Consider the following 24,397-nt stretch of genomic DNA (forward strand, 5'->3'; position numbering starts at 1 on the left):
TAATCTGGATTGGAGAACGCTGCTTGGATTTGAGGCCAGTAGAGATTCCTACACTTTCAGATCCCTGCCTTGCCACAAGCTGAACAGCTGGGCAAGCTGGACTTTGGCAGGTCAGGCGGAGGCTGTGAGAGGCAGAATCAAGCAGATTCTGACTAAATAAATAAGAGGAAAAAAAAAAAAACCCATTAAGGCATTACTCTGCTATCTGGGGAAATGAGAACTGAGAAGTGCTGGGCCAAGCAGACTCCAGCTGACTCATGTCTCCTGTCATGGGAAAAGGGAGAAGCAGATAACAGTGACCTTGTACTGAGAGGGGTCAAAATCTCAGTTTTCTGGATTAATGCAGGAGTAGTTCTCATGACAGAAAGCAGACCAATCCAAATGTTCTGTGCTGGTTGTTATTACTTTTCTAGATCTCACTGAAATCATCATGGAATCACTAGGAACAGCAACTACTCAATTGGGGTTTGATCTTTTCAAAGAGCTGGAGAAAAAAGATGATGGCAACATTTTCTTTTCCCCTGTGGGCATCTCAGCAGCCATTGGTATGATACTTCTGGGGACCCGAGGAGCCACTGCCTCTGAGTTACAGAAGGTGAGAAGTTTCCTTTGTTTTCTAGGCATAGATTTGTTTTTGGGGCTCAGCCCTCTAGCATTGTTTTGAGAATATGCTCACTTTGACCTGTTGGCCAAGAAACAAAGACTATGAAGATGTGGAGCAATTTCAGGTCTATCAGGGAAATCGTCTTTTCTCTCCAGATACCGTCATGCCATCTTCTCCTCGATACATGGAATTCCTTTGTGTGTCAGGTGAATGGATGGCTATGTCCAAAGCTATTAACCTCATGATTAAAGTTAGAGCAGGAAACGAAAAAACTCCTGGGAGCAGTGATGTAATTTTTAATTGATATAAATGATACATCAAAGATGAATGTCTAAGTAAGTCCATGACTAGACCTCCTTGAAGAGATCAGTGGGCAACACAGACCTGAAATTTCAGGGAGAGAATGCTACCTGTATACCATTGAATCTGCTTTAAACAAATACCAACTTTCCCCCATGTGAGGTTTTTTTGCTGTTCTAACCACTACAATAATATTTTTTTCTCTTCCAGGTGCTTTACTCTGAAAGAGACACAGAAAAATCCAGAATAAAGGCTGAAGAAAAAGAGGTGGGAAGCATGTTTTACATTCTTTAGTGTGGTCTTTTTTAGGTGTAGGATCTCTGGAGAAAAGTATCAGGAAAAGCATGAAAGAGGTAGCACACCACAATTATTAAGAAACAATCACTGGAGCCAAACAATATTAGTCCATTTTCTTTTGCTATAACAAAATACTGAGGATGGGAACTTTATGAAGAAAATAACTTGCTTATATATCTCATGGTTTTGAGGGCTAAAAGTCCCTGATTGGGTGGCTTTATCTGTTTGGCTTCCAGTGAGAGTCTTATGGGACCATTATAATGTAGTGGAGAAAGGGAGTGAGCACCTGCCACATGCAGACAGCGCCAAGTTCATGGGCTGGTCTTACTTTATAAAATCCCACTCTCATAAGAACTAACTGCCAGAAGAGCATTAATCTTTTCTGAGGGCAGTGCCTCTGGTGATCCTGAAAAGTTCTTACAGCACAATGGATGGGTTTTAGAGTTAAAGAGAATTAGATTCAGGTTCTGGCTCAGGCATAGGAGGTCCATAAGACGTTGGACAAGTTATTTACCTTTTGTAATTCTCTGTAAAGTTACCAGTAAGACCATCTAGAATATACTTGTAATTCACCCAGCAGCTGTAAAATTCTTGCTAAATTTAACTTTTATTTTGTCCCTCCTGCTAATATTTTCTTAAAAAATGTCGGTACAGGACCATTGGTCCTCTTTCAGCTCTAGCTCTCTAGTATCTATCCCTTGGTCTTCCCAAATGTGGGAAAAAGATTAAGCCCATGTAGGTGAGAGCATCAGGAGGTGTTCTTCTCTCTCAGAAGGGCAGAATTGCTTTGATGGTAATTATAATTCAGGACCCTGATCTCATAAAACCATACCACATATCACCCAGCAATGTGAGCTGTTCATTTTGTAATCCTATAAAGCTGTGTTGTCTAGGTAGCTCACTTGCAACTGTGGAGAGCTAGGCTTCCATTCAGAGTTTGTTTAACAGAGCTAAGTCAAATCGCTGCTCCCATGTGCATTCAACTGAGATGTGTAATAACTTCCAGGGGCATTCTCTCTTTAGTGTGGTAGTCCCTGCACAACCTGACCTTGGACAGATGCCCTTCTCCTGGGTGGAAAGCTTCATGACAGGGTGGAAGTTGAATTTCAGCTTTGGGCAGGTATAACTTGTACTCCACTGTGAAGCATCTCTGTCCCTTCTCCAGGATTTTTTGGGAGCTGCAGAAATACAAAGAGCAGAATTGCTGACTGACAAAAGGATATTAGTACTAGAGCAGACTGTAGAGACCATCTAAGCCAATCTCTCCACAATAGATGAAGAAACAGATGAGTAATGTGATTTTCCAAGTGGTAGGCTTGGTATGCCCCTTGATTATTACACGCCTTCAGAGTATTTCAGACCTTGCTATTATATGTGGTATTAAAATAATAAGACATAGACAGGAATGGTAGAAAGTATAATGCAAGTGGGGTGCGGTAGTGCATATCTTTAAACCTAGTACCCAGGAGGCAGAGGCAGGCTGATCTCTGAGATTGAGGCAATCCTGGTCTATGTTGTGAGTTCCAGGTGAGTTAGGGCTACAGGTACCGTCTCAAAAAAGAACAAAAAAGTATAATTCAATGAGCACCTTTAATTCCTCCTCCCTGTGTAAGAAACATGCCATTATCAAATCCCTGATGCACCTACACACCTTCTCTGAGCACAACTCTCCTCTCCAGAGAGTGGACATTCTAGTGTCCTAAATTAGATATTTGTTATGCCCCTGAGCTCTTATTTCTTTGTTGCCATCATTCTTTGAAACTTTATTTTTTTAAAATTTATTTATGTGTATGTGTGCAAGCGTTCTCTCTCTCTCTCTCTCTCTCTCTCTCTCTCTCTCTCTCTCTCTCCGTGTTTGTGCACAGATACATGGGATACCCTGGAACTGGAGTTATAGGCAGTGGTGAGTCACCCAATGTAGGTGCTGAGAACTGAACTTGGGTCCTCTGGAAAAGCAGGAAGCATCTCTATAGTCCCACAGCATGATTATTTTTTATTTAATATTGTGTTTGCAAGATTTATTTATTTTACACAGAAACCTGTAGTGTTAGTTGATTCATTTTTACAACTGTTTGCTCATTTATATTATTAATGTGTCTCCCTCCCTCCCTCCCTTTTTTCCTTCCTCTCTTTTTTCTATTACGAACAATGTTGAAATGATTCTTTGTATACAAGCCTGCTGGTTTACCTAGGTGAGGCTTTCTTTGGTCTGAGTTGCTCAGTGTATTAGTCAATCAAGAGGCTATCAGCACTTGAAATATATCTGGCATGAATTGAGACATTTTAAAGATATAAAATAGATACTGGATTTCAGAAACTTGATAAAATCCATGTAGAAATAATTTTATGTATATTGTGTTGAAATAGCCTATAGTTATCTATTATATATAAATATGGAATTCATTGTTCATTTTTATTATAGTCATATGTTGAAATGACATCCTATGTATGCTAGATGAGATAAAATATATTAACTTTAATTTCACTTGTTTCTTTTATTCAATGCAAAATAGCTTTATTGAGATATAATTAATGTTTCATACAATTTGCCCATTTAAATTGTATAATTCAGTGGTTCTTAGCATGCTTACAGAGTTCTATAACCATTACAATCAAACTTAGAACTTTTTCATCACCCAAGAAAGAAACTCCATAACTGTCAGTGGTCATTCCCCATCCTTCCCCCACCCCTCTCCATTTATCACTTCTTCATCCCAAGGAAGCCACTCACCTATTTTCTGTTTGTCTGTACTAGAAATGCTTTTAAAAATATTCCTCCTTGGGAGACAGAAGATATAGGTGTCCTACTCAGGGATAAGTACTCTGCAGTCTCTTGTTCTCTGCACATTGGCCAGTTGTGGGTTTCTGTGTTAATCATCATCTGCTGCATAAGAAACTTCTTTGGTGAAAGCTGAGAGATGCATTAATCTATGGGTATAAAAATAAGCCATTAGGAGTCAGTTTAACTATTTACTAGAAAACTAGTGTTAGTTTCACCCTTCTGTCCTGAGGCCTGTTTGTCCTCAGGGTCCTATGCCTGATATCAGTATCAGGTTTGAGCTCCAGCCTATGAAGTGGACCTTAAATCCAAATAGACAGTAGTTGATTATTCCCATAATATTAATTCTACTATTGTATACCTTTCTAGGCCAGTTGCTATTGTAGTTCACAGGATTCACAGCTGTGTAAAGTTGATTTTTTTTTTTTGTTGTTGTTGTTCTGGTTGCATGGGCTCAGGCATAAATGTGGAATAAGGGGGCAGAAAAACTCTAAGAGCCAGAGGTCTGGCTAGAACTTGTAATCCTAATTACTCTTGCCTTTATTTCTCCTTCACATCTCCTATTCACATTTCAAGGACTTTCTTTTCCCCTTGGAGATAAGAGTTATGCAATTTGGGAGTCTTTTAGATAGACCCATTGAAGGGGTACTCCAATTGCCTCACCCTATGTCCCTGTTCAGCATCGAGGAAGCCAGAGTGATCTGTGTCCTGATTCCCTATTGGCAATTTGGGTAACCTCCTCAGAGGATGGTGTGTTAAGAATAGGAGGTAGGAATTGGCTGGGCATTTAGGGTAAAAAGACCCCAAAGAAAAGTAGCCAGTTTCTTGGCTAAAAGTCAAAGTGTCCTTGGGTCTCTTAGCAACATACTCTGTTCCAAAGGCCAAAAAATGTTGAAAGTATTTGGGAGCTTGTATCTAATCCTTAAAAGATTTTAAGGTTACCTCTCCAGAGGGGGCAATGTTAGAGTTGCCAAAAGCCCCATAAAAATAAATAAATCAAAGAAGAAGAAAGAGTACATGAAGTTATCAGAAAAAAGTGATGGGGAGATATGGGAGGAGTTAGAGGGGAAGGAGTGGGCATGGATTTGATCAAAATACTTTATATAAGTGTATGAAATTCTCAATAAATTATTTATTTTAACAAAAAGAAAGTGGAAAAGAGACTATGGGGTGGGGGGATGGTCCAAGGAGGGGTCAGGGGAATGGGGGAGGAGAACCAACAAAAACAAACTTTGTATGAAAATGCCATAAGGAAATCTAATACTGTATATGTTAATTAAAAAAAAAAGAGCCAGAGGTGGTGGATGACCACAAGGAAATAGAGTTTTTCGGACAGCTGGTCGGTTGCTCATATGAACTCACACAATGGTGACAGCATGCACAAATCTCACATAAGCTCAAGCCAGTCAAAAAATCCCAGCATAGATGTGGGTATGTGATTAAGAAAACTCCAACCTAACCTAAAGAACTATTGGCAGTCAATGACTGCTGAGATAGGGTGTCAGACTCTTTCAAGGATGTGACCCTTGGTACATTCACCAAGTTCCAGTAGACAGACCCACAGTGAAGGACATTTGGAGACACAAATTAGACTCTATAGATCATATATATATATATGATCTATAGATCTATCTATCTATATATGTTTGAGTACATTAAATTGGGTAGGGAAAGAAGGGAGGGTGAAGATGGGGGGATCTAAATACCATCAAATTATATTGCATGAAAATCATAAAAATTCAATAAAAATTAAAAAAATTCCTCTCTGACTATAATTACATGTCTTTTTACCCACATTTTCCCCTTGATGTCTGTCCTATCTACCTCACCTCTGGCAAACAGACTTTCACTCTCTTTCTTCTGAGACCAACACTTAGGTTGCTTATGTGAGTCAGCCATGTGGAATGTGCTTTTCTGTACTTGGCTTGTTTTATGCCACATAGTATTTTCCAGGTTCTTTCATGTTGCCCCAAAGGGCAAAATATTATTCTTTTTAAAAATCTCTGAATACCGTTCAATTGTGTGTGTGTTTCCTGATTCAGTCATTTGCTTTTTCCCTTTCAAAACAGTTACAAGGGAGTTTGTCGGGCTCACATTTGTGGCTTTCAATATATTTCTGTGTAAATCTGAAAAGGAAGGTGTAGAATTATGCAGTTTTATTAACTATTTGCCTGATTGTTTGCTAAAGAGATTGTGCCAATACTTATTACTCACAATATCGATTATAGGTTCATTTTATAAGTTGTCCAGAGAGGGTGAGACCCAAAAATCTCAATGATCTTAGTCATCTATAAATGCATATATCTACTTTTTGTATCTATTAGTGATCATGTGACTTTTTCTCCCTCTCTTATTAGAATTAGTTACATTAATAACTTCTAATGGTAAATCTCTTATTTGTGGGACAATATACCAAGTCATGATATTTTTAAATTATGCATTCATATGTGATTTACTAATATTTGTTAGTTTTGAAATTTCTGTAAAAGGCCAGATGTTGTGGTGCACACCTCTAATAATCACAGCGCTTGGGAGGCAGGTGGATCTCTAAGACTGAGGCCAATCTGGTTTACATAGCAAGTTTCAGACCAGCTTGGGCTATAGAGAGAGCTTGTCCCCAAAACAAAACAAAACAAAAGTGCTATAAATAATATCACTAATACTTTTTTTCTTGAATATTCTTGTTCAATTTCAGTATCAAAAAAACACTAGACTCTTTATATGAGTTGGGGCTTATTACACATTTAAAAACATTGTGCAAGAGTTTTATAATTTAAAGACTCACCTAATTTATTGGGTAGAATTTGGATTAAAACTCTCATGGTCTGGTCATTTGTTTCTTTCTTTTTTGTATGACTTAGATTTTTAGTTACTCAGTGGATTTCTTTTCTCATTTCTGTTTGTACTTAACTTATATTTTCTTTATAGTTGCCACTAGAATTACACAAAGCATCTTAACCTTATAACACTCCATTATTTGAGAATGAATCATTTAACTTCAATTATGTATAACACTATGCTTGTACATCTGTCCTCTCCTCCTTTATGGTATTATGACACAATTGCTTCTTTTTATATCACATATTCATTAATATAGATGCATAATTACATTTTTATGCTTAAAATTGCTTGCCAGATTTAAAAGTTATTTATGCACCTAAATTACAATAGTATAGGATTCTATATTTCTCTGTATATTTACTTTTACAGGACAGTTTTGTATTTTCATGTGGTTTTATATTGCTGCATATCAGCTTTTCATTTAAACTGAGAGGTTCCATTTGACATTTCTTGTCAGGCAATACTAGTAGTGGTAAAGCTTTTGTTCATCTGAGAAAGACAATTTCTTTTTTGTTTTGAGGGTCAGTTTTACTGGATAAAATATTTTTGGTTGGTGTTTTAATTCTTTCTTTATTTTTTCAATGCTTATTGATTATTTATTTTAGGAGCTTTAGTTGATTGTTAAGCCAAACTAAAAACTGTGGATAATCACTTGCTCATTAAATACACACACACACACACACACACACACACACATTTACGCATGATAACTAAAAATGTCAGTATCTGAGTTCTTTGTGGCTCTATTAGGGCTGCTTACTATTTTTTTCTGATTTTTATCTTGTTTGTTCATGCTTTATAATTTTGGAATATGAGCTCCTATTTGATTGATAATCTGTGGGAGTACAGTAAGACCTGTGATATAGTTACTTTTGTAATGAAGTTTTTTTTCTTCTGGAATAAGATATTGGAATGTTATCAACTCAGGGCCATCTTAGTTTCTTAGTTTCTTAGTTTGGGCTACATAGGTCTTATAAACGAAAGCCCCAAACTTGTTTGATAACTGGCAGGCCTTTCCTCCCTTCCCTCATTTTTGATCAGTCTAGTCACAACTGGCTCACTGGGAAAATATGCTTACACTAAACCCTTTGTCCCCAAAGGCTGCAATGTATTAACCTGTTCACGGTATGTCCCAATCAACCCAAGCAGTCAAAAAAATTATTAGCCATTTATTTTGTTTATTTATTTTTAATGTATAAATTTATTGAATTTTGTGCATTTCATATAATAAAACATCTTAATCATCTTTATACCCCCTCCGCCATCCATACCCCCCATATTCCTCCCATCAGCGTTCATGCATTCTGTTGTATATATTAAGGCCTTTCAAGTCAAGTTAGTGTACCTAGATGTCCCTCAGTGCAAGTTCATTCACTGGGATTTAGTCAGCCATTCTAGAGTCAATCCCTTAAAGAAGATCAACTCTCTCTCATCTGGCAGTAATGAGCTGCTACTAGTTCTTCGGCTAAGGTTGGGGCCTGCTGCCCATTTCCCCAGATCCATGCTGGGATTTTGTCTGATTGAGTTTGCATGGGTCTTGTGCATGCTGGCACCATTGCTGTAGGTTCATATGAGCAAGGTTCCAGGACCCTGAAAGATTCTGTTTCCATCTGGTCATGCAACTCTTCCCCAGTCTCTTACAATCTTTCTACCCCCTTTTCTGACCAACAACTAGAAGGGAAATTTCTCCTGTCTGACACTGTTTCTAGTTGTATAGCCTTCAGCTACACATATGGACTCATGTAGAAATACCATATGCCTGATTTTTCAGTAGGCTTTTGAACTAATATATTTCCCTCTGTTTTTTCATGAGAGCTAAGCATTAATTATATCTTCTCTCTTTCTCCTTGTCTAGCCCTCCTTCCTCCTTCCCCAGCTAAAGTACCCCCCATTTTCCCCATTTCACCCTTGATAATACCTGTCTCCTATGATCCTCCCTCTTTCGAGCGCCTTCTTCTCCTTTACCTCCATAGTTCCTTGTATAACCTTCCCCCTTCTCTTCTGAGTTAAATACTCCCATTTTACCATTTGATTGCTAGCCATTTAAGGGCTCATAGCATCAAAAAGGCAGCCAAAAGTCAAATTTAGCTGCATAGATTTTGCTAGAACAGTGCAGATTTATACTTTCAACTTAAATACCTTCAGATGTTTCTTAATTATTCACAAAATTGGCTGTCAATTATTTTCCAGATACTTCTGTAGGCACTGGGGGAACCAATGATGAAAACCACATACAAAACAAAGAATTAAACAAATCCATAGGCATCATGTTCTGCAGGAAGATGGTTTTTCTATTCTCATGTGGAATCAGGAATAGACTATTTCAAAACTCAAACGCCTCTCCCTGCATTTATGTGAATCCGAACAATCAAACTCCAGTCAACAGGCAATATTCTCCTCTGTTCCAAGGGTTTTGAATTTCCCATGGAATACTTCTCAGACCCTAGTGAAAAAACTGATGGATGCTATAGAAAATAACCAGAACTTTCTCTTTTTTTCCTGAAACAGTGACAAATTTCATTTCAGTCTAATTTGTAGCTCTGATAAATACTTATTCCATCAAGAGTCATTTTTATTATATATTATTTATAACAGAAATAGCCAAATGTTAGTGGAGAAGAATTATCTGGAGAGCCACCTATATTTCTCAAGTGTTTAGAGCCTTGTGGTTAGATAAAAGCAAATGTATGAAACACTTAGTGAGCAATTATATTTGAGATCAAAAGGCAAACTGAATCAGAAAAGAAAGGCCTGTGATGTTGAGCTGTGGCGAAGGCTTCTCTGAGGAGCTGAGTGACTTGCCTTACATAATGATGATTCATGTAAAGACATGCAGGGACCAACAAATTACTATATTCTACGCTCAGGGTTGTCCACCTGAGGTAAAGACCTAGTTATTTCCTCTTAGAAGAGAATCTAGGCTCCCTTTTGTCATGATAACCCATTGAGTTTTTGTCTTGATTTTGAAGATTGAGAAGACAGAAGAGATACATCACCAATTCCAAAGGTTTTTGACTGAAATAAGCAAACTCCCAAATGATTATGAAGTGAACATAGCCAACAGGCTGTTTGGAGAAAAAACATACCTCTTCCTTCAAGTAAGTTTTGCTGTTTCTGCCATATCTGAGTGGTAATATTAAATGGCCAAACACCTTTGTTAGAACAGAGTCCTGGGGCCGTGCTGCTTGTGTTGGCTGCCTGCCTGAGACCATTTTACTAGTGGTCTTTCTGGCCTCCTCTTAAATATGCAGTTTCTTTTTAGTGCTGGCAGCCTATGCCTGATTTTTGCTTTAGTCCCATTGTACCTGCATAAAAATGTAGATGAAAGCACTGAAAATTGTTTAGTGAGAACCTGAAAATTTCAGTTTTGACATTAGCTGCCCTAATGAACAGATAGATACATTTATTTAGAGATGTTTGCAATTGATAAATGAACTGTTCAATCTCTATTTCTTTCCTATCTCTCCTAAAGAAATACATTGATTATGTTGAAAAATATTACCATGCATCTCTGGAGCCTGTTGATTTTATAAATGCAGCAGATGAAAGTCGAAAGAAGATTAATTCCTGGGTTGAAAGCCAAATAAATGGTAGGGTATGGGTGGGTTTTTCATTATGAAGCACTTCTTGACCATCTGCTGAGTGAAGCCTTGGGCTTGACACTGCATAGATGCTTTGGGAGATGCTTGAGATGGGTTTGGCAGAACCGTAAGGCAGGATGGGCATAAAGGGTGAGAGAGGGCACTGCAGAGTGGAGTGGCCATATCAAATAAGGTGAGATCCAGGAGGAACCAGGAAGGTGACCACCAGAAGTCAAATGCATGGAGAAACTTAGAGAATTGCTTGCACATGCTATTGATAACATTGTCTTTGGGGTTCTTGAACTGGGTTCATGCTTGTCTTCAGTTTATTTATTTATTTATTTATTATTTATTTATTTGGTCTTTTTGAGACGGGGTCTCCCTGTAGCCCCAGCTGTCCTGGAACTTACTAGACCAGGCTGGCTTTGAACTCAGAGATCCGCCTGTCTCTGCCTCCCGAGTGCTGGGATTAAAGGCATGCGCCACCATTCCCGGCTGTTTTTTTTTATATCATAGACTTTCTTTCTGAGTCTGGGTTCCTAGGCGGTCTGGTTCCTGGGTGACATAGAAAGTTTCCCTTCCCTTTGTTAAGTGAGAAACATATAGCTCTTCCACCAAACCTTACAGTTAGGGTCACCTGGGACTCTTCTCCACTTGAACATCTTGTAGGGATAATTAAACTTTCAGCTCCATACCCAAAAGAGGATTTGAGGAATCTCATCCCAGACTTTCCAGTCTCATAACCCTAGTATGAGCCAAACATACATGAAATACTGGAGAAGAATATTAAAATGGAAATACTCTTCTAGGAGCAGTAGGTGATAGATAACATTTTCTATTACTGTTATTAATGAGAACTCTCTTATGACAGAATGCATTTTATCCAAAGAAAGAAAATTAAAATAAGCATAAAACATGGGTCTATTGAAGGGCCGAACAGTATTTTTCAGTATTTAGTGTAGGATGTGCTAAATAAGAATCCAAAACACAAATTTCTAGGGCTGACGAGATGGTTGAGTGGTACAGTGCTTGCTATACAAGCATGAAGACTTGAGTTTAGATTACCAGAGCCTAGATAAAAGCTGAGCATAGGTGGTGTTTGTGTGTGTGTCTGCGCGTGCGTGCATGCATGTGTGTGTGTCTGTATGTATAGACCTATGAGTTGAGAATAGAGATATGTGGATCCTGGGAGCTAACTGGCCAGCTAGCCTACTTGAATTGGTGAACTTCAAGTTCAGTGATAGTCTCTGTCACAAAAAATTAAAAAGTGATAGAGTGACAGAGGAACACAACTTGATGTTGGCCTCTGATCTCCACATGCACATGCATGTACAGTTGAGCACACCCACATAAACATCCCCTTCCCCAGTACAGATTCTGTTTCCAATAAAATAAGTAATTGCCCAACCACAAGGAAAAACTATATAAAATAGATAAGCATTATAGCTAAAGCTGAGTGTTTATGATGTGCTAGATATAATTTTAGGTTTACACATATTAGACCACTTATTCCTTTCAAGAGTCCTATGAGGCATGTTATATTTCTATTTTATGGATGTGGAACTGAGGCACAGAGAGCTTAAACAACTTGTCCCAATGCATCAGTGGTAAGACAAACAGGGTGCTAACAGAGGCAATGTAAGAAACTTCCCATTGACTCTGACGGCAATGCCTTGGTTAACAAGGCCCTTGGGCTGCTGACCTTGCTGAGATGTTAGTAATTATCCAAGTCCATCTGCATTCATATTTCACTATACGTAAAATGATTTGTTATTTGCAAGATAAATGAACCATTTCCATTCTTTTGCTTTCAGAAAAAATCAAGGACTTGTTTCCAGAAGGCTCTCTTAGTAGTAACACCAAGCTGGTACTGATAAATACAGTTTATTTTAAAGGACAGTGGGACATGGAGTTTAATAAAGAACATACCAAGAAGGAGGAATTCTGGCTGAATAAGGTTGGCCCTTTATGCATATGGTCTGCTTATATTTGGCATGTATAATCTAAAGTCACTTGAACAAAATATACTCTGGTGGTCAGCAAATGTTCGGTTAGTGACTCAGATCTTTAGCACTCTTTGAGCTTGAACTAATTATTTCAGTGGGCTACTTGGGTGCCACATGCTTTTGGTCTTGTGTCTGACAATGAGTGCTCTGTTCATTTGTTGCAGAGCACAAGTAAGCCTGTGCAAATGATGGCCCAGTGCAGCAACTTTCCCTTCTTACTCCTGGAGGACATGCAGGCCAAAATTGTGGGAATTCCATACAAAAACAGTGATCTCAGCATGTTCGTCCTTCTGCCCAATGACATAGATGGTCTGGAGAAGGTAAAGCTTGGCATCTCCCTGGCTTGCTTTCATTTCCTAAGACTTTCACAACTGTACCCAGTGAGCCTGGAAACAGGGCTTCTGAATAGAAGCTGGCTGTCACCTAGAAAGCAGCTATAGATTCATGTCTAGTGAGGATTATTAAATGGTATTGGACTTGTTGGGAATAATTAATATGCAAATAATGTGAGACGAGATAAAATGAACATTCAAAATAGTATGGGGGTTCTAATGATTCTCCACTATTCTGAGAAATCATGGATAGCTATGAATTCATTCCCTAGAAAAAATCATGTATGAATATGTGCAGAAAAAAATGTGCTTACAATTTAGCAGGCCTTTGAGTTTGAATTTATTTCTTACCCTTAGTCTTGATTTAGATGCATACCCTTTATAGTTAAAACATTAATGTGGCTACTGTTTTGTATTCTGGAAATCTGGAAGGCTTTACAACAAATTCGTGTTCTTTAAGTTGTTTTCTAATCATGAATCTTCTCAGCTTCCTTAAACTTTAATATTCTCATCTATAAATTGGCCTTCATTATACTTAATATCTAGCATTGTCATATGATTAGGGAAATGCAGCCTAGCATATGTAGAGGACACAGAAAACACTCAGGAAATTTGATCTATGCTGTGAAATTTTGTCAGCAGCATTGTAAGTTGGAAAATATTTTGAAACAATGTGAAATATATACTAGAGCTTTAACAGTTTATATACAAAAATCTTTTGTGTTTAGAGCCTGGGGATCATTCTAAAGATCACTAATAAAGAAATTAATTCTGAAGAGAGAAATTGGCTTCTCTGGTCAAATCATTAATTTTGACTTTGAATGCAGTAGGATAGCTGGCTTGAAATCCACAGTAATTGCTTTGTTTTGTATCTGCTTGTTATACACTAGATGAATGAATAATGTCAGCTAACACCAACTTGATAGAAATATCTTTTCAAAAACTTTGTCTCAGGACTTCTTTAAAAATATTTGTTTATTTTTAATTTTATTGTAACATCTATGTGTTTGCCTGAATGTATATATGTTTATGATGTGCATGCCTGGTGTCCTTAGATGGTTGTGAACTGCCCTGTGGGTACTGAGAACAGAACATAGGCTCTTTGCAAGAGCAGGAAGTGTTTTTAACCTCTGAGTCATCTTTCCAGACCCTTAATAGAAATATTATCTAGCAGTTTATGAGAGATATGCAGTAGTATAAAAAAGTTATATGTATAAAATAAATATAATAAAATATATCATAGATATTATATCACATTATATCAATCATATCTATTATATATGCTATATACAATAGTTATAAAAAGTTACATATATAACAGATATAATGTATCTATTATATAGATCTATGTATCTATACATAGGTCTATATATCTAATGTATCTATACAAAGAAGAGGGCATTAGCAACAATTGAAATATACATTAGAGTTTTAAAAAATAAAAAAAAATTTACTTATTATTTTTATTTTATGTGTATGCATGTATTGCCTGCATGTAAGTAAGTGCACCCCTGTTATGCAATGCCCGCAGAGGACAGAAGAGGCTGTCAGATCTCCTGGAACTGGAGTTACCGACAGTTGTTAGCTGCCATGTGGGTGCTGGGATTCGAACCTGGGTCTTCTGCAAGAACAGTCAGTGTTCTTAACCAGTGAGCCATCTCTCCAGCTCTCCATTAGAGTTTTAAAAAATTCATTTGATGCTATATACAGATAACTAGGAAAATACAATAGAGCAATGTAAGACAACTGCTTTTATATAGACAGATGTGCTGAAATGTAAATTTTGCACTTCTGATTGAATGAAATCAAGCGTTGGATTTTTAAAATGTTTTTGAGACTCGTGCCAGTTGGCCTTCCTTTTTCACACTATAGATTATTGATAAACTATCTCCTGAGAAGTTGGTAGAGTGGACCAGCCCTGGGCACATGGAGGAGAGGAAGGTGGACCTCCGTTTCCCCCGCTTTCATGTGGAAGAGAGCTACGACCTTCAGCCAGTGCTGGTGGACTTGGGAATGCGCGATGTCTTCAGTGAGCGTGCAGACTACTCGGGGATGTCTGCACGTTCGGGGCTGCACGCCCAGAAGTTCCTGCACAGGTCCTTCCTGGTGGTGACTGAGGAAGGCGCCGAGGCTGCTGCTGCCACTGGTGTGGGCTTCACGGTCTCATCAACCCCTGGCTGTGAACTTGTGCTCTGTAACCACCCTTTCCTGTTCTTCATCAGGCACAGTGAGTCCAACAGCATCCTCTTTTTTGGCAAATTTTCTTCTCCCTGAGACAGTCAAGGCTAGGACGATTCCACTTATAAAAATCAGCAAGCAGCACCTGGAGTTCACGCGGTCATGGAAATCGTACGTGTGCTTAAATTTCGTTTTCCTTGTTTGCGCTGCAACCCTAGCATTAACCCGTTGGCGTAATGGTGGTAATAGCACATTTCGGTATTTGTCCTTGAAAGAGAACTGTTCTTTCATTTGTGCCATGCCTAAGGCAAGTCAAGCGAAGCTCAATTCTTCCCCTGATTTTCTTTGAAAGTATCAGTGTCTGGAACATTTTTGTGCGTTACGGGAGAAATGCTGTCTTTGATAAAAAGGATAGATTCTTTCCGGGAACTTTTGGGGATCCCTCCAGTTCCAGTGTTTGGAAATTCACAAGTAAAATAAAACAACAATTTACTCATGTGTTTCTTTCTTCCTTTCCCAGTAGAAATTGGACAACCTGTACAAGGCAAGGATCCCCATGGCCAGGATTGTAACATATTGGTATGAGAAGGAAGTATGATAACTGGGAAAATAAATGTGCCTGATCAAGGCTGCTACCTTGTCATCCTTTAGGTTCTGGAAGGCAAGCATTTGTAAGAATTTTAGAAGAGCAACTCTTTTCGTTTTTATTCTCAGGTGAGGTATGGATACTGTCAATGACATTTTCCTAAAGATGCTTTTTGAAAAGCTCTTCATCTATTGCTGATCCTCCACATTTTGAACAGAATTTCGTTTGATTAGCTTTTAGTAAGATCACACTTGTTGAGCAATAATTTACATAAAACTCATACCTTGAAAATTATGAATTCATTGCTTTTTGGTAAATTTTTGGTGTTGCAAATCTAACATCACAATCCAATTTTAGAACATTCTATTATCTGGAGAGATAGCTCAGTGGTGAAGAGCATCTCCATTACCCTCAGAAGTTTCTTCATAGCCGTCCTTACCTCAAACCCTAGGGAATCACTCGTTTGTTCTTTGTGATTTTTTGTGTTCTGCATCTCATCTAAGAGTCATACAGCAGAATAGTATTCCGTGCCTGACTTCTTCCAGCTGGCAGAATGCTTTTGGTCCATACTTTTGTAGCATGTGCTGATTGCTAATCTCTCTTTATTTCTGACTCTATTCCGCTTCATGGAAAAGATGAATTTTGTTTATCCATTCACCAGCTAATGGACAATTTGATTATTTTCACTTTTTGGCTGTTATGAATAACGCTACTATGAAATTTACGTGAAATGTTTGTGTGGACACGTGCTGTCATTATCTTGAGTAGATTTGTAGAGTGGCATTGTTAGGTCTTAGTTAGGTCTTAAGTTGCTTGAGTTTTGATAAACTGTCAGTCTGCTTTTCAATGTATCTGTTTCATTTTATATTCCAACTAGTGAAGTACAAAGGTCCCAATTATTTCTTCACATCCTTGCTGACATCAGTGTTGTGTATTTATAACTGGAATTTTCCTGGCATGTATGAAGTATCCCACAGTGGTTTTTAGCTTGCATTTTCCTAATGATTAAGTTAAGCATTTTCATATACATATTGACTATTATATGATTTCTTTGCTGAAATGTATATTTAAATCATTTAGTCATTTTAAAATGGGGAAGTTTACCTTCTTATCTTATGGAGTTGAAAGACTTCTTATACTTTGATAATAAATCAGTATCCAAATATGTGATAGATGAAATATTTCTTCAGATTCTATGGTTCTTTTTAATTTTATAAATGTCTGTGAAAAAACATACAGTAGTTCAGAAATATATGTCAATATAAAATTTCCATAAAGTGCACAATTCTGTTGTGTACATATGTTCACCATCTAATTTTAGATCATTTCTATACTCCAGAAAGAAGACCCAAGCCCATTAATAGTCACTTCCCATTCCTTTGCCCATGAACACATGGAAATCATTATTCTATGTCTGTTCTATGGAATTCTATTCTGGATCTGTATTATAAATGACATTGTATAATATATGACCTTTTGTCATTTGATTCATTCACTTACCATGTTTTTAAGATCCACCCAAGTTCTAATGCACATCAGTCCTGCATTCTTTATTATGGTTAATATTTCATTATATAGATATATCAGATTTTGTTTATCCATTCATCAGTTGATAAACATTTGTGTTTGACTTATTAACTGTTATGAGTAATACTGCTAAGAACATATAAGTCACTTCATGAACATATATTTCCATTTCTCTTGGGTATATACTATGTCATATGGTATTTTATGTTTATTATTGTGAGGATCTGCTAAATTATCTTCTAAAGCAGCTGCAAAAATTCTTTTACAATCCTGCAATAATGTATAAAAGACTTAATTCTTTCATATTTTTGTCAATACTTCTTATGATCTGGTTAGAGAGATGGCTCAGCAGTTAAGAGCACTGGCTGTTCTTGCAGAGGACCCGTGTTTGATTCCCAACACCTTCATGGTGGCTAACCACCATCTGTAACTCCAGTTCTGGGGAAATCCAGCACCTTCTTCTGACCTTCATGGATACTGCGCAACACAGGTGCACTTGTACACATATAGGCAATACACTCATACACTAAAATAAAAATAATAAATAAAATTAAAACAATACTTATTGTAATCTTTAAATATTCTTTTTGAGACGGGGTCTCCCTGTGGCCCTGGTCTGTAACTCCCTATGTAGACCAGGCTGGTCTCTGTCTTAGGAGATCTACCTGCCTCTGCTTCCCGAGTGCTTGGATTAAAGGCACGTACCCCCATGGCCAGCCTTATAATCTTTAAATAAAAAAAAATCTATTCTAATCTATTCTAGAGAGTGTGAAGTAGAATCCCAGTGTAGTTTCATGGCATCTTCTGAAGTGCAACCAGACATCAGCTCATTAGTATTATTAGGATCCGATTTTTGGTATCACATCTGAGTCCTCTTTCCACAACCAAAAAGCCAAATAGTTCCTCTTCCTTTGTTCTAGAGGTTTTAGAGTTTCAGCTCTTCCAGTTAGGCCCATAGTGCATTCTCAGTTTGTGCATGTGTGCTGTGGAGCTGGGGTTATGGTCTCAAGTCATTGAGACAAGGTCTCCCTATGGCCCTAGCTGGTCTGTAACTCTCTATGTAGACCAGGTTGGCCTCTATCTTAGGAGGCCAAATAAAATTTCTAAAATTATGAAGTGCTTTTGCTTGTTTGATCAAGATGATCATGTGGTTTTTATTTTTCTCTGCTAATATGTACACTGGCTGTTAAATAAACCACACATTTCTGGGGTAAATACTACTTTGCCATGGTGTATAGTCTTTTCTGCATGTTGCAGGATTCAGTTTAGTAATGTTATATATTAGTGGTTTTTGCATATATGTTTGTAAGGGAAGTTTCCCACTTTCATAAGGTCCTGAATAATTGGGACCAAGCATCTTTTCAGGGTTAAGATGAGAAGACAAAACCAGCTCTGCTACTTCCACCATTCACATGGCCACCCCTTCTTAGCCTAGTAAAAAAGGCAGGGAAGAAAAAGAGGGGGTGATTCATCTGAGTTATTAGTAATCAGCCTTTGTGAAACGTAGTGACTCAAAATGTAATAGGGATGGGCCAGCAAGTAAACAAATATAATAGGAGTGCTGATAACTAAAGTTGCCATCCAGAACTTTGATCAGTGCCCCCCCCCCCAGCTACAAGATAAGATAAGGGGTCTCTTGACTCTACATAGTCTTAACTAGATGGTTGAGATTTCTTTTCTTGGATCTTCAACTATCTTCAATGGATCTGAGCTTCTCTGTAAGTGGTGGAAAGGTGATATTGAGAAAACCCTAGTAACAGTTGGGCAGCATACTATTTGATAAAAGCAGAAGTGCTTCAGGTTAAGCCCTTCCTGGGTATCAGTTCTAATATGATTGTTAATCATAGCACCAAAGGCTCTCAATCGTGGCCATTTCACACAGGAACCTAAAGAGATGGGAATGGGGCCTGGGACTTCATGTAAACATTAAATAGAAGTTTTCTTTCCTTGAGGGTCACTAGGTGTAATAAAATAATATAGATATTGGCTAAAGCCAGATACAATTTTTCTCATTATGTGAGAAGCTTGCCTTTATACAGTGGAAAAGACCACTACTAAGAAATAGAGCCAAGAAATGTTTCTCTCTCTCTCTCTCTCTCTCTCTCTCTCTCTCTCTCTCTCTCTCTCCCCCCTCACCCCCTACCAGGCACATATATACACAGAGACAGAGAGAGAGACATACACTGAGACCTTACATTGTGTTTCATAGTTCCGCTTAACAGCAATTTCTTTTAGTTAGTTAGACTAGTTTAAGCTGGACTTGGTTATGGATAAAGAAAGAGCCCTGAGGATTATACTCTCTCCTTGGATGAAACTTAATAGCAAGAAAGTTAGGTCAAGTGTTTCTGGGAGGTGGCTGAAGTACTAGTTGCTTTGAGGAATAAACTGAAAACATTTTGTTTGGTTTAGAAATTAATGGCACCAAATGGTACAACAAACATATTTTTAGAGAATAGAAATCTTAGTTTACATTTTTTGGTAAGTAGAAAATCATCTATTACTAAAGGGAGAATAAAAGAAAAAAAAACACCTCAGAATTAAACCATAAACATTTGTAATTTAAGTGGTGTTTTTCAAGTGAATCTCTTGCTTCTTGCTTCCATTTGAAGCAATCTGAATTGGATACTTTACATCTGCTTTAAAGTAATTAGGTTTGGTAACAGTTCCGTGCACATGATCTGCCTTTATGGATAATAATATTTATAAGCAAACAAACTCATCAGAATGAATTCAAAGCTTCAGACACAGAGTTAAAAAGACTCAAGATGCCTAAGAATCAAGTATTATTTTTTTACATGTCAGGTTAGAGTAATGCGTTTTGGCTTCAATGATGGTGATGAATCATATTTGGAGAAGTATTTGGGTCAAATGTAAACGACTGCCCATGTTGCATTCTTTGCAAGTTATCTGCTTCTGAGAATAGGGCAATGTGTTGAAGGAAAGGGTGGCTGTGGAATAGGTGGATTATGACTGAGAGATTGGATGGAGAAATCCTTCAGAAAGAAGATTTCACAATCTGATTACCCAAGTCTGATTCCTAGTTCTACCACTTACCATGTGCTTTTAGGAAAATCATTGAACTTGGGGTCTATCTGTAAAACGCACAGATTTCCACATCTGTAAAATGCAGATTACCTAATAAAATAATAATATATAGGGTTGTTTTGGAGACTAAATAGAAATATTTTTTCATAGCTATTGTGGTTTAAGTGTATTTGAAGACTTGGACTCCAGCTAGTGGTGCTATTTCGGAAGTCTGTGGAACCTTTAGGAAGTAGAGCCTCACTGGAGGAAAGGAAGTTACTTGTGTTGGGCTCTCAGGTTTGATAGCTGGGCCCCACTTCCTAGCTGTTATCTGCCTCCTGACTGTAGACTCAGTGTGACTGGCAGCCTCATATTCTTGGCACTATATCTTCATGGCCATGATAGACTGTACCTTCAAACTGTAAGGCAAAATAAACCCTTTCTTCTATATGCTGCTTCTGCCACAGTATTCTGCCACAGTAACAAGAGAAGTAACTATTAAAAAAGGACTTAAAAATGTCTAGAACTTAATAAATGCTGTATAGGTGTTAACTGCTGCTGTTTCTCTTTCCTGCTTCTACTTGAAATCTCCATCATCTCTTTCGCTCTATTATTACTTATAATAATTGATTATAATCATTTGATTTTAGTTAAGTCTCAGTAGGCAAGTAAAGACATAATTGAGGTTTTGAAAGAGATTTTTAATTTTTTTTAAATTTTTTAGAAGCATTTCATTACAGCTTTAATATGCTCATTAACAGTTTCCAGAGCAAAGATACATCTCTTTCAAAAGCAGCTGTAAAATTTTTAGATTTGCTGTTGAATTAATGCAGTTATACAATATTGAACTCATATAAACCCTGTAAGACATAAAATTGAATGAGTTTTTAACATTTATAAAAGATCTCCACTTCATTTTAAAATATACTGTTTCTTACAGAAAGACTCATTGTTTTTGCTCATTAACACTGAGATGTTGGTGCATGCATCTCTAATCTGTATGTATCTGATTATTACTAGTCAAAATTGGTTGCACTCCGATCCTTGGCACCTATGTATGTCTATAAAGTCATTGGGTAGATTTCAATGGTAATGTTTATCACCTCTACTAATTAACATGATGTAAATTTTTATGCTTCCTCCTCAAACATAATTCATTTTTAAAAATTTGTCGATTTTATTTGTGTATATCACACAGAACATCCCAAACCGTCTTATTCAACTGTACACCCACTCCCCATATAGCACCCTCCCATAGCCTGCCTCCCCCGCACTAGAGCCCTTATACTCTGTTATCCCTGTTACTGTCTGCTGTGATGTCATCACCCCCAGCCGTTCCTCACTACTTGTCCATCTGGTGAATCTAGTCAGCCTCTAGAGGTCTTTGTTTTAGGAAGGTCAGCTGTTCCTCAACTAGCAGCACTCGGTTGTCAATATTACTTTAGATAAGATTGGGGTCTGCTGTTCATTTTCCCAGTTCTATGCTGGGTTACTATCTGGGAGTCCCTTGGACCACCCTGGCCAACAACTCAAAAGAAGGTATTTCTTATCTGGCATTGTTGCTTGTTATGTAGCCTTTAGCTATACATATGGACTCTTAAAAATTATATTGGCTCCTTTAATCTTTGGTTACATTTTCCTTTTGGGTGTTTAAGGTCATACAGTTGGTTCAGATAGACCAATTTATTTTTACCCTTAAGGCCATTTGAGGATCTGTTCCTCAGGGGTCACATGAGCTTGGGAAGAGACCCTGGCTCCTTTCTTTTACCAGTTCTGCCTATGTGAAGATAAGTCAAAGGTCCTTCTCAACCATGGCTGGCTTCACTTGGAAGCATGGAGGAAGTGATTCCTCTGTGTTGATCCTCCTCTTTGTAGACTGGACACTGGTTCAAGTCCATCTGGTAGGGTCTCCTTGGCCTCCTTGATCAAGAAGACAGGTGACCCACCACATTACAGGACATTTTGAAAGATGTTCATAGTCCCCTAGAACTAATTGACTTAGGAGGGCAAGGAACAAAAACTGTCCTTTATGTCCCTCTGACCAAATTAATATAGGCCTCAAAGTATGTCTGTTAAACATCCAAGAAGGTTAGTTCCACCAGTCTGGTACTTTTAATTACTGTGTGCCATGTAGGTAAGTTTTGGGCAAAGACCAATTGTTCTCAGATAAACCTTGCCTAAGCATATATTTCTTGATCTGGTATGTATAATTTGTCAGTAGATTGTTGGACTAATATGGTTCCCTCTGCTTTTTAAAACTAGCTAGGCATTATCTCGCTTTGTCTAACCCCTCCATCATGGTTTCCCCAATTAAGGGGCCTCCATTTTTCCCCTTTCTCCCTTAATAATACCCTTCTCCTATGGTCTTACTTCTCTTGAGCTCCTTCTTTCCCTTTATCCCCCAGGTTCCTTGTATACCCTTCTGTCCCCACTCCCTTAAACAAATCAGTTTTTATCCATATCTCCCTTATTAAGGCCTGTTTCCTACTGTTCTTCTCTTTCAGGTTCTTTCTTTTCCCTTACCCCCCTGGTTTCTTTCCATTATCCTGGTTCCTGTAGTTATGTCTGGATGCATACTCAGTTATCAAGATTTGGTTCTAGGATCCACATATGAGGGAAGAACATAATATGTTTTTTTTTTTTCTGAGTCTGTGTTACTTCACTTAGTATAACATTTTCTAGTTCCATCCATTTACCTGCAAATTTCATGATTTCATCTTTCTTTACTGCTGAGTAAAATTCCATCATATAAATGAACCACATTTTCATTATCCACTGGTCAGTTGAGGGACACTTAGGTTGCTTCCATCTCTTAGCTATTGTGAAAAGAGCAGCAACAAAGATAGCTGTACAAGTGTCTCTACAATAGGATGAGTTCTTGGGTATATGCCAAGGAGTAGTATAACAGGGTCAAATGGTAGGTTCATTTGTATTTTTTTAAGAGTTCTCCACACTGCTTTCCACAGGGGTTGAGCAAGTTTGCAGCCCTACCCGCAGTGGATGAGTGTTCCCCTTTCCCCACATCCTCTCCAATGGTTTGGAACCATTTTTTCTTTTAACCTTAACAGGCCTGACTGATTAGGATGAACTCTTAAAGGGTTTTTAATTTGCATTTCCCTAATTACTAGTGATGTTGAACATCTTTTAAGATGCTTCTTACCCATCTTTACTTCTTTTGAGAACTCTGTTCAGTTCCTTGACCCATCTTTTAATTGGGTTACTTCCTGTCTTGATTCTCCATTTTTTGAGTTTGTTATATATTCTGGATGTTAAACCTCTGTCAGGTGTATCTCTGGTGAAGATTTTCTCCAATTCTGTGGGTTTTTTCTTCACTTCCGTGGTTGCCTCCTTTGGTGTACAGAAGCTTTTTAGTATAATGAGGTCCCATTTGTTGATTCTTGACCTTGTTTTCTGAGCAGTTAATGTCTGGTTTAGAAAATCCCTTCCTTCACCTATATCTTGTAGGTTTCTGCCAATGTTTTCTTCTAACAGTTTCAGAGTTTCAGGATTTACATTGAGGTCTTTGATCCATTTGGAACTGACTTTTGTGCAAGGTGAAAGATAGGGGTTTAGTTTCATTCTTCTACAGGTGGAGATCTAGTTTTGCCAGCACCATTTGCTGAACATGCTGTCTTTCCTCCAGTGAATGTTCTTGGCCCCTTTGTCAAATATCAGGTGGCTGAAATTGCATGTACTCATATTTGGGTCTTCAATTTTGTTCCATTGGTCTATGGGTCTATTTTTGTGCCAGTACCATGTTGTTTTTATGACTATAGCTCTGTAATACAGCTTAAAATCTGGTATAGTAATCCTCCTGGCATCGCTCTTAGTGCTCAGGGTTGCTTTGGCTATCCAAGGTCTTTTTTACTTCCATATGAGTCTTAGGATGTTTTTTTCCAATTCTGTGAGAAATGTCATAGGGATTTTGATTGGCATTGCATTGAATCTATAAATGGCTTTTGGTAGGATGGTCATATTCACAATATTAATTCTTCCAATCCATGAGCATGGGCAGTCCTTCCATCTTCTGATGCCTTCCTCAATCTCTTTCTTTAAAGATTTAAAAATTTCATTGTAGAGCTCTTTGATGTCTTTGGTTAGGTTTATTCCAAGATATTTTATTTTATTTTTTGCAGCTATTGTGAAGGGGAGTATTTCCATGCGTTCTTTCTCTGATTGCTTGTTATTGGTATATAGAAAGGCTACAGACTTTTGTAGGTTAATCTTGTAACCTGCCACTTTACTGAATGTGTTAATAATTTCTAGGCATTTTCGGGTGGAATTTTTGGCGTCCCTTAGATATAATATCATATCATCTGCAAAAACGGATAATTTGGTCTCT

At 37.8% G+C, this 24,397-nt stretch overlaps 1 protein-coding gene across 3 annotated transcripts; it reads left to right on the forward strand.

Annotated features, from left to right (window-relative positions):
* Positions 1–430: 430 nt before the first annotated feature.
* Serpinb13 (serpin family B member 13) lies at positions 431–15,014 on the forward strand. 3 transcript variants are annotated; one of them, XM_008840660.1, is made up of 8 exons: positions 431–595; positions 1,115–1,182; positions 1,231–1,247; positions 9,789–9,919; positions 10,294–10,411; positions 12,217–12,359; positions 12,573–12,728; positions 14,613–15,014. In XM_008840660.1, exons 1-8 carry the CDS (start codon positions 431–433, stop codon positions 15,012–15,014), a joined length of 1,200 nt encoding a protein of 399 aa, XP_008838882.1. The 3 variants fall into 3 exon arrangements, with proteins under 3 accessions (XP_008838882.1, XP_008838883.1, XP_008838884.1); XM_008840661.1 differs by lacking the exon at positions 1,231–1,247 and adding an exon at positions 5,278–5,280 and having other exon boundaries at positions 1,115–1,171; positions 9,791–9,919; XM_008840662.1 differs by lacking the exon at positions 1,231–1,247 and having other exon boundaries at positions 1,115–1,171; positions 9,791–9,919.
* The last annotated feature ends 9,383 nt before the right edge of the window (positions 15,015–24,397 follow it).

Source organism: Nannospalax galili, unplaced genomic scaffold, assembly GCF_000622305.1.
Source record: "Nannospalax galili isolate Female #2095 unplaced genomic scaffold, S.galili_v1.0 scaffold298, whole genome shotgun sequence".
Classification (NCBI taxonomy): Eukaryota; Metazoa; Chordata; class Mammalia; order Rodentia; family Spalacidae; genus Nannospalax; species Nannospalax galili.